A 9,850-nucleotide genomic window follows, 5' to 3' on the forward strand; every position below is an offset into this window, starting at 1 on the left:
CCTACTCAGAGCAAGAACCTTTTCACGTGCCGCTGGCATGTATTGCCATCTTTACTTTCAAAATTAATCTTACTGTATTTGTTTTCTTGGCAGAAAGAGTCTCAGTACATGCATTTAAGAACTCCAGTTACAGAATCACAGAATGGTTGGGGTTGGAAGGGACCTCTGGAGATCATCTAGTCCAACCCACTTGCTAAAGCAGGTTCACCTAGAGTATATTGCACAGGAATGTGTCCAGGCAGGTTTTGAATGCCTCCAGAGGAGACTCCACAGCCTCCCTGGGCAGCCTGTTCCAGTGGTCTGGCACCCTCAAAGTAAAGAAGATTTTTCTCACATTCAGATGGGACCTCCTGTGCTTCAGTCTGTGCCTGTTGCCCCTCGTTACCTTCAGAACCTAAACAGTACATTTGTGTTTTGGATCCAGTTATTCCAGGCAGAGGGAGAAGCCAAAACATAGCCCATCACCTGCCTCTCGGTTCAAGGGGTAGCTCTGGAGGCCTATGGGAGAGGTGAGAGCAGCTGGTCATCACCTCGTCTTGGCATGCCCAGGGAAACATGCAAAGCCCTAGAGATGTCCAGATCAAGACATGAAGTGCGATGTGTCTGCTTATTTTCATTATAATATAATCTCTTATTCCCTTCCATACTCAGCTGCTTTTCAGATTTTTACCCTCAAGGTACCTACTCTGCTGCTAATGTTGTTATAATTACAGCTAATTGGAAGGAGAGGGAGAAGTGTGGGGTTTTCCACTGAAAATAATGACATCTATAGGGAGAGGTGAAAACTGAAAAATTGAAAAATGGATTTTGGAGGTCTTAAATGAAAACCAGACAGAAAAAAAAATCATTTAACCAACATCTTAATTTTCCTGGAAGAAATCCCAACCCTTAAACAATTTTACTATCAGCCTGTCCTCAGTGCATACGTTACGTTAGAAATTATCTGTGCTCCCAAGCAGTTGAGACATAAATTTAATTAGCAGCTTGCCATTCCCCCTGGGAATGAAAATGTGATTGTTTTCAAGATTTTTACTGATATGAATTGATGTCAGTTACTGCAACGTAACACAAAGATCATTAACACACCTTTAATTTCTAACTTCAGAGCATGAGAAGTTTTTAGAAAGTTATTGCTTTGAAAAGTCAACATGAACTGAAGAACACAGAAAATGTAGTTTTTCAAGGTACCATGCAGAAAAGACTCATGCAAAGAGGAACAGGACATGTAATTTAAAAAACTGCATGATTTGATGATTTGATGATTTTATTTCTATGAAACAACATATCAGGATTTATCATTTACTACCTGTTAGATTTTAAATGGCTTCAAACACACATACTGGCTTTTTTGCCTTTTCTTTTTTTCCTCTCCTCTGAGGAGGAAACGTAGGTAAAAATCAAGATATTTAAGGGGAATTGCCTGAAAGGGAACCTTGAGGGTGATCTTCTGGTGACAGGTGACATGGTGGATGTTTTCATTAGCTCATTCTCTCTCCTGGTGATTTGATGAAACGTGTCTGCTATCTGGAAATATCCTTGGTTCCTCATTGATCATCCAAGGAAGCAACGTAAAAATTAATTCTGTCTCATTTGCTTGTTCAAGTAGCAGTAATACTGCAGCAAGTGGAGTCTACCTTTCTTTGCCTATTGCATGTGTTTTAAGTGTAAAATTACTGTCTATGGGGCTCTGAAGCCGGCTTACACTGCAGAATATCTGGAAGGTTTTCTGAATTATTAGTGCCATCCTAGGTGAGAGACACTCTTTGTTTTTGGGAACTGTGTGTTATATCATGTTTATCTTTCCTCTCTGGCAGACCATGCCTGCAGTGTTGTGGTATCTGCTGGTTTGTACCAGCTGGGCAAGCACTTAAGGAGCCAAAAGCATCTTGGCATAAGCAGAGTGACCTCAGTGTGTCTCAGTGGGACTAAGAAAGAACAAAAATCATTGTGGGACATTGCCACTGTATAGCTGCCTGAGGTGTTTGAATATACAAGTTCTCTATGTTGTGGGTTTTGGTGTTTGGTGTTGTTTAGTTTTGTTTTGTTTTGGTTTTTTTCCCCAAGTTATATTGTGATACAAATAGCAACATTTTATGTGAAGCTTAGAAGCATATTTCTTCTTAGAAAAGTTTTGTTCCACCCTCTTTGCTCTTAGAGAGGGCTATTTATTTGAAATGAAATGAACACAAATACCTACATTTATTTTTCTTGCACAAAGAACCAGTCTGCTGATTTTTTTCCTCTTCCTGGCATTCGTGAACCAATAACATCAATTTTACTGCCTGCAAGGAAAAGGTGTCACCAAAATTGATGATTCACTGTACTGCTTGCTACAAATGTGGTCCTTTTCAATCAAGTTTTCTTTCCTATATATTTGCATATCAGCAGCACTGTGGGTTTGGAGGTGAATGATGGGGTTACTGTGTAGCAGCTGCAGAGCAGTTCTCCTAGGCAAATTCAAAACCCTGGTGGAAATATTTCACTCTTAATGTTTCTCTCGTAAGTGAAGTACTGTGTGCACTTGGGTGTGTGCTACTAGCAACATGTAACAACATTTCCAGAATCTGTTGAAACTTCAGGAAGGAAGTATGTGTTACACTGGCAATAATATATTTCCTTTCTTTGATTTTATTTTGTTTTCCTAGCTTGAGCGAGTTACTGTCAAATACATCTGTGAACCACAGACACCTACTTAACAGTAGGTACTATGACCTAATTCTTCCCTCTGTCATACTGACCTACTCCCTTGGGTGCACCTTATGCTAATTATACCTATGAGCACTGCTGAATGTCAGCATTCTTTTTAGAGGTCTAGAAAGATTTTACGTGGGGGCTTTAGGTTATTAGAGCCTGCTGTTTTCTCTGTCTCAAGAATCAGGATTAGATGAAAGTCAAGAGACTACTAGTGCACTCTATGATCTCCCTGCCCTCTGTTGCTTCCTCACTCTCACTGCCCTTTGTGTTGGTTACAGGTTCATAATAAATTACAGTATTGATTCTATGTGTGTGTGTGTTACAATATAGAGGGAAATTAATCATAAGTGAGTTGTGTTTCTCAGTGTCAAAATAATTTGTATTAATTTACTTTTGCAGATTCATCTTCAGAGAAGGGAGCCCATCGCTGACAGCCTATGACCTGGAGGAGTGTAGACCAAAGACTACAAGCTAGTCTTGCAACTTCATTATTGTTTTGCTCTGCCTTTTCTTTTTTTTTTTCTTCCTCCTAGCTCCTTATCTCTTCAGTGCACATTATTTATGCCTGCTGAAATCCCTGTGAGGACAATAGAAAAAGCAGATCATACAGGCTAGTGATCCTCAGGATCCAGTTAAACTGCTGGGAAGCATTATTGCCCTTTGTTCTGAAGATGCTGTTTGTGTTGCCTGTGAGAATCGGTTAAAAAGCCTTATGATAAAAGATGGAGCTATTGCTGGGGATTCAGCAACAGTCACATCTGGTTTGAATTCAGGAGCTTTTAAGCCCAATAGGGTTGTGATTTTTTTTTTTGTTTGAGAATTACAGTCTTTTTAATTTGATTCCACTGAATGATTTTTTTTTTATGATGTACCATCTTGAATTCTGTACACTTTCTCTTGGTTGTTTAGTAAAAAGGAAATCTGCTTCACCATTTTAACACATTTGTGTAATTGTAAGCAGGGCACCGCTGATGCCAGGCCAGGTAGAAGGTGCCTACTTCCCTTTTTGAGCCAAGGCCAGCTCTCCTTCTGTTTCCTCCAAAATTATATGAAAAATGTAACCAGTTTTTCCTGGATGTACTTATTTGTATCAGTAAAATTTTAGCAGAAAGATTTCATGGGTTTAATTTGTTAGTGAAAATGGCTTTATATTTCCAAATGATTCTTGTAATGAATCGAGCTGTAATGAATCTGAACATTGTTCTGTAACCTCTAACCTGGGAATAAAACTGAGCTTGTAAAATGAAGTTGTATTTAGACTATGTAATTTTTCAGAAAATTGTGGTGAATGGCTGTTAAGCAAACGTTATCTGATAATTTACTTCCAAGACTGACTCTTCCCTTCAGGCAGGTATCCCACCTGAAAGAAGGAACTGAGATTTTTTGCACCATAAGAAGCTGTGTGAGATGTTTTATGTGCTTTCCTAATAGCTCAGAAGTAGATTGTGTGCTTTTAAGTTCTCACACAAACAGCTTTTTGAGCTATACAAAGCGATCAGTTAGAGATTGCCTGCATGCAGCATTTCTGCTTTCGGAATAGATATTTCCATTCCTATCAATATACAAAGGCCTGTGCATTAAAATAATAACCTTACAAGATAAAACATGTTCAGCATTTGATTTTTGGACACAATGGGGAACAGTCCATGGGAAAGGATTTTTCTGCTGTGAAATTTTACAGACATGCTGCTTTTGCCTACACTGATCAAATAAACAATGTTCCTGACTTGTGATACGGACTTGGAAAGAATAGGAGCAAAGCACTGAGTGAATCAGCCTCTGGAGAGAAATTGCTTTTTCATGAACTATTGAAAATTAGAGTTTGACTGCAACATTAGCTGCAGAATAAACTCCCAAGTCTCTGTTAGAGAGACAGGAGGTTTTTATCTCTGCATGAATTTGGAGCTGGCTTACAGACACTATAGCAGCAGATAGTTTGACTAGCAAACAATATAACCGTACTATTCCTGATTACTGATTTGGCTAATAAGGGTGAGATCATGGAAAATGCTAATGCGGTGCCTTCGGAAAATCCAATTATAATGTAACCTAATTCAATGCGAGCTCTCAGCAGGTGACCAATGCTGTGGGCAGAGCACCCCGCACTGAAAGATGTCGTGAATCCTCCAAACAGATGAGCTTCTGTGTAGCTGGTGTGGGAGGCAACAAACCCCTGTTTCACTCATTTCCACTGTTTTCTCCAACTAACTGCAAAGGTTTGTGCCTTCCATTTGTGGAGCTTTTCTCATTATCTGACAACTTGTGCAGGCATTATCTGGCCCAAGCAGATGATTCAGTGCAAGTCATTCACCATAAGAAAATAGAGTTTACAGGGATATATTTTTTCTAATTATTATTTTCTTAGTTTAGTCACAGGCTTTTAAAGTTTAGATGGCTTAGGCACAACAGTGTAAACCTAGCCTTACACAGATCATAATCATGCTAAGTGGGGGGTATTCCTTGTATTATACAATAACGAATTTGTATCTTTTAAAATGCATATAAAATGCCTCTACAGTTTTTTCCTCTTAATTTTCTAGTAATGACGTATGTTTCCCAAACGCAGGTGCTGTCATCTGTTTGAATTAGCGTTGTCAGACTCAAGCAGCCCCAAAGGATATGCTTTCTTCAGTGACCCAGACAAGTGTGAGAAGGTGAGTTATTTCAGTTAAAATCAACCTGTGGTACTCAGACAATTTTTCCTTCCTCAAGCATTGCCAAAACTGGGTATCAGCACTCCTGGTTCTTCCTCTGGCCTTTTAAAGAACCTTCCAGCATTTCCCAGTGTTTAGTACATATTTTATTTTCCAAACACTTACCAAATTTTTGATCCGATCCTTTCTATTTGGCTTTCTCCAGTATTTTTGTGTATGGGCAGTGAATGAGCCAGTTTTACAGTAGGGGCTAATCTCAGATGTTTGTGAAAGGCTTTTTCTTTTTTCCTTCCTTTTCCTGTAGCAACTGCTCAGGGTTTGGGAATACTGGAATTACTATGCACATTGCTAGAGGAGTAATTCACACGGGGAGAGTAACTTTCTTTTCATACTGGACCAGGCACTTGTTTGAATACCTAAACCTGTAACAGCAGTAATGAGCTGCACCCGTTGCTTGTACCCTCCTGACTCCTTCAGTCTCTCCAAGGTGGCTTGGAGAAACAAGACAATCACAAAGTGATCTTCTGTCAAATCCTCTCAGCAATTTAAATAGATGTTTACCAGCCCTAAGGCTTTCTGTTTCACCACAGGGCTCTGACTGTGGCCCACTGTATCCTGCTGAATGATGAATGCAGGTTACCATGCCAGCCACCGCTTTTCACTTGTTTGGGAGATCCACTAATGTGACCTGGCCACACTTGTCCTACCTTGATGCTAGCAAGTTTGCTGGCCAGGAGAGATGCAACAGCAGTGCTTGACTCACAGCCCTGTGCTACCATGTCATAAGGTCTCACCTGCCACATTAAAAATGCTTGCAAGGTGGTGAAGTTTTAGGTATGTGACAAGAAGAACTGATCCATAATGAAGCTGATTACTCAGCATGTTAAAATGACAAGGGAGTCCAGGTGCTGGCAGTGATCAGCCCTTGGAAAGCTGTGTTGCTTACAATGGGAGCATGCATGTTGACATATAGAATCACAGAATCGTTTAGATTGAAAAAGATTTTTAAAGATCACCAAGTCCAACCATTAACCGAACACTGACAAGTCCACCTCTAAACAGTGTCCCTAAGAACCTCATCTACATGTCTTTTAAACACCTCTGGGGGTGGTGACTCCCTAGTCACTCTTCTAGTATACCATCCTTATTTGTCTTTTAATAATATCTGGGAGAAGTTCAGGGCTTTTTTTCTGGATCTCCTGCCAAGGAATGCCATTCTACAATCCCCTAAAAGGGATGAGTGCATTAGTCTCAGCAATGCAAAGTGTTACTTTGTTATATATATAATCTCATTAATTACATTTAGAACATATCATCAACAAAAATATTTTCTTCTGAGATTAAATGAATTATGTAAATAATAGAACTACAAATGCATTGTGAATTCTGTAGATGAAGGAACGCATTGGCTCTGGTTCCCCATACCCAAAGACTTGCACTTCATTAGCTCCATGTCATGTTCCCAGCCTCCTATCAATCATTGCTCTGTCAGCATTTCGCTTTCCACTACAATGTGTTTTGAGGGAATTAGGATCATGGGATACCCAAAATTTCCAGTCTTCATCCACTTCTCCTTTTCTATAGTCTAGAATAGAATTAGAAAAAGCTGGTGTTGTATGTTGACACCCTCTGGTCAAGCCAAGCTTAGCTGCTCCAGCTCCCCCTGTTCTTCCCCCATAATAGGCTAGGAAGGCAGCCTTACCCTAATGAGCTGGAAATTCTGCTAGCACCGCCTTGCCTGTACCACCCTGTGCTGAGCTTAGAGAGAATTTCTACTCAGGTTGAAGGTCTTGTTAAAAAATCCTCAAGATTTGAAAATGGTTTCTGTATTTTAACTTTGTTATGAGAATGACGGAAGAATTTCTCTGATTTTTGCAGATGCAAGTTGAAAGGTCTCTAAGACACCACAGGGTGGAAAGTATTTTCTGATTAATAAAACACTTTCCCCCCAGGAGCCAGGACGTTGGCTAATGCTGTGTTTTCACTTATGGCAGCAACAGCCTGGCTTCCACCTGCCCTGTAAATGGGGAACACCCAGGTGCTTCCTGACCAAGGGCTCCTCATGCAAGAGCAAAGGGCTCACACTCACCACCAGCCGTGTGACGGGCTGGTGATGGTGAGTGCAGGGCTGAGGGCAACGAGGGTACATGATGGGGCACGGTGACTGAGACAATCTGTTGATGGCTGAAGAAGCTAAGGTCTTGCAAGAGTGAGACCGTAGATCACAACTTTGTTGGTCTAATGGGAGGTATCAGATCAGAGGGGGCTTGGGGGTCTTCCTATGGCTAAGGGAAAGGGTTTGGAGAAGGGAAATCTTGTGGAGTGAAAGCAAGATGTGTGTTGCTAATGCTTATACAGCATAACTAGATTAAGAAGGAAGTTACAGCTTTAAGGAAGAGTAAAGCTCCTTTGTTGACATTCTCTTGGTTTCTTTCACTTAATTGTTTGGTTTAGTTGAGAAGATAAAGGGAGATGTTTTCATTTTCTTGGAAGGAGTTTTCCTTTTGTGCCTTTCTGTGTTCAGGCACCCTGTATCTTAGTTCTTAGTCCTGTAAATCCCAAGTTAATCCATTCAAAGCAATAACATTACCCTGTAGAGCTGGTACATGCTTAGTTCCTCGGCAAGTTATTCACAAAACCAGATATCTCTTTGACTAAATGTAGCAGTCACTTAAAACTGTTACTGAAGGCTAGGCAGAAAGCACCAGCTAGATTACTTCCCTATGATAAAATCTGGGACAACACTGTACTTGCTGAAGATTGAGATATGAGTCGGTCTTTTTGTAATTCGTGTTCTTTTTTCCTGTCTCCACAATGACATCTTAGCAGCCTGTCCTTTCTAGTTGTGATCCAGCATCAAATCTGTAGAAATAAATTGTCAGAAGAAACAATCCTAGTTGTGCTGAACAGAAGGACTAGGAGAGACATGAGAAAAACATGGTCATCGATAATAAAGAGCAGGATATTTCAAATAAAATTATTTCTGCATAAATTACCTGCTCGGACCAAAACAGCTTTGGAGGGACAGTCAATCTCCCCATACTTTCAGCTTTCTTTTAGGAAGGAATGTTGTGGCCACACAGGAGAAAACCTGTCACTTATGAACTGCTGTAACAATGCTCTCGTTACATTTGCAGGAGCAAGGGAGGGATTACTTTATTCCCTTTTATAATTCCCCTGTAGTCAAGAGTTAATGAGAGTGGGGATACCAAACGGGGGACTCAGAGACTCCAGTGATGTACTTGCTCTAGGAGGGAGCATAACTCACTAAAATCAGGTTTGAGGCATGAATATTGCCTTATAGTTAGTGAAAAGCAGGCTCGAGTCTGGCCTGCTATTGGTTGCTCACAGGGTTTGTTCCTAATCCTCAATAATGACAATTAAAATTCAAAGTGTATGTGTGATGTTGCTCTCACTAATCATGACTTCTGAAGAAACATCTGACCCCCCTGAGGATTTGGGTGGGGTTGGGTCAGAGCACTGTAGTTGCTTTTCTATTTCTGTCTGACAAATTAATAACTCAGGACTTTGAAACATAGCTAAGAAAAAGCTGCAAAACCAGAAAACCTCACCACCAAATCAAACCCACTGCATTACAGGGTGACCTTTGTGAACCACAATTTTGCATTACAAGATACCTGTTGGGCAACAGAAAAAAAATCCCCAGGAAAAAAAAGCACAATTAATCTGAATGTACTGTTAATTTAATAGTATTCCCATGGAGAGCATTAGACAGTGCTACTATTCACAAGCTTACTGTAACTTCCTACTGTTCCACAGATGCTTGTGACAGGCTCCACTTTTCATGCTCATTCCTCTGAAGTCCTTTAGTTTGGAGTCGCAGCAAAGCATCTATTTGCATTTCATGAGTCAAACAAGGCTTGTGGAAAGTAGAATTCCCATTGGAAGAGAACTTTAAAAGGTGGTGTTGTACCAACGGGAAACTTTTCCAAATAATTGAATTCTTATTAATAGAAAATTTTGCGCTGATGAATGCAAACATTCAAGCTATAACATGTGGTGACGCTTTCTGTCTGAAAGCACAGATAAGAGATGTGGGAAAGGCAAACAAAACCCTCTCAGTAGTACCGGGGAGGAGGAGGATATTAAGAAGAAAGGAACATCCCTTCTGAGTTTCATGTTTCTTCTGATTTATTCAGCCTCCTCTGCCCAATTTTGTTTAGCTTCTGTATATAAATGTCAGTACTGTTTGTAAGTGGCATTTAATTTTGGTTTAGAACAGCTTAATTTTACAAAGACTGTGAGCCTTTCTCCATCTGAAAAGAAAATGATACAGACATTGTACCTCCATTTATGTATGCTAGATGGTGTAACACTGACATGATGTTCCATGGATACTAAGCAGCTGTCATTTATCTTGGTCAGTCATTCTCAAAAATATTTCAGTTGCAGGCATATAAATCTCATTACATTCTTCAGGCTACTTAAACTTCTACAGATTATTCCTTGAAATTCTGGAGACTTTCTGCCTCTGAAATACA

At 40.1% G+C, this 9,850-nt stretch overlaps 1 protein-coding gene across 8 annotated transcripts in view; it reads left to right on the forward strand.

Annotated features, from left to right (window-relative positions):
* TNIP3 (TNFAIP3 interacting protein 3) overlaps window positions 1-3,941 on the forward strand; it is a 70,051-nt gene extending 66,110 nt beyond the window's left edge. For 6 of the 8 annotated variants that reach the window (XM_021298623.2, XM_021298627.2, XM_021298625.2 and 3 more), the window contains one exon: window positions 3,094-3,941. In XM_021298623.2, coding sequence (XP_021154298.2) covers window positions 3,094-3,125 — 32 coding nt within the window. In that variant the 3' untranslated portion in view covers window positions 3,126-3,941. Of the gene's footprint in view, window positions 1-2,645; window positions 2,703-3,093 lie in introns of all 8 variants that reach the window. The other 2 variants (XR_002423901.2, XM_021298630.2) reach the window with 2 other exon arrangements.
* The last annotated feature ends 5,909 nt before the right edge of the window (window positions 3,942-9,850 follow it).

The sequence above is a fragment of the Columba livia genome, chromosome 4 (genome assembly GCF_036013475.1).
Source record: "Columba livia isolate bColLiv1 breed racing homer chromosome 4, bColLiv1.pat.W.v2, whole genome shotgun sequence".
Classification (NCBI taxonomy): Eukaryota; Metazoa; Chordata; class Aves; order Columbiformes; family Columbidae; genus Columba; species Columba livia.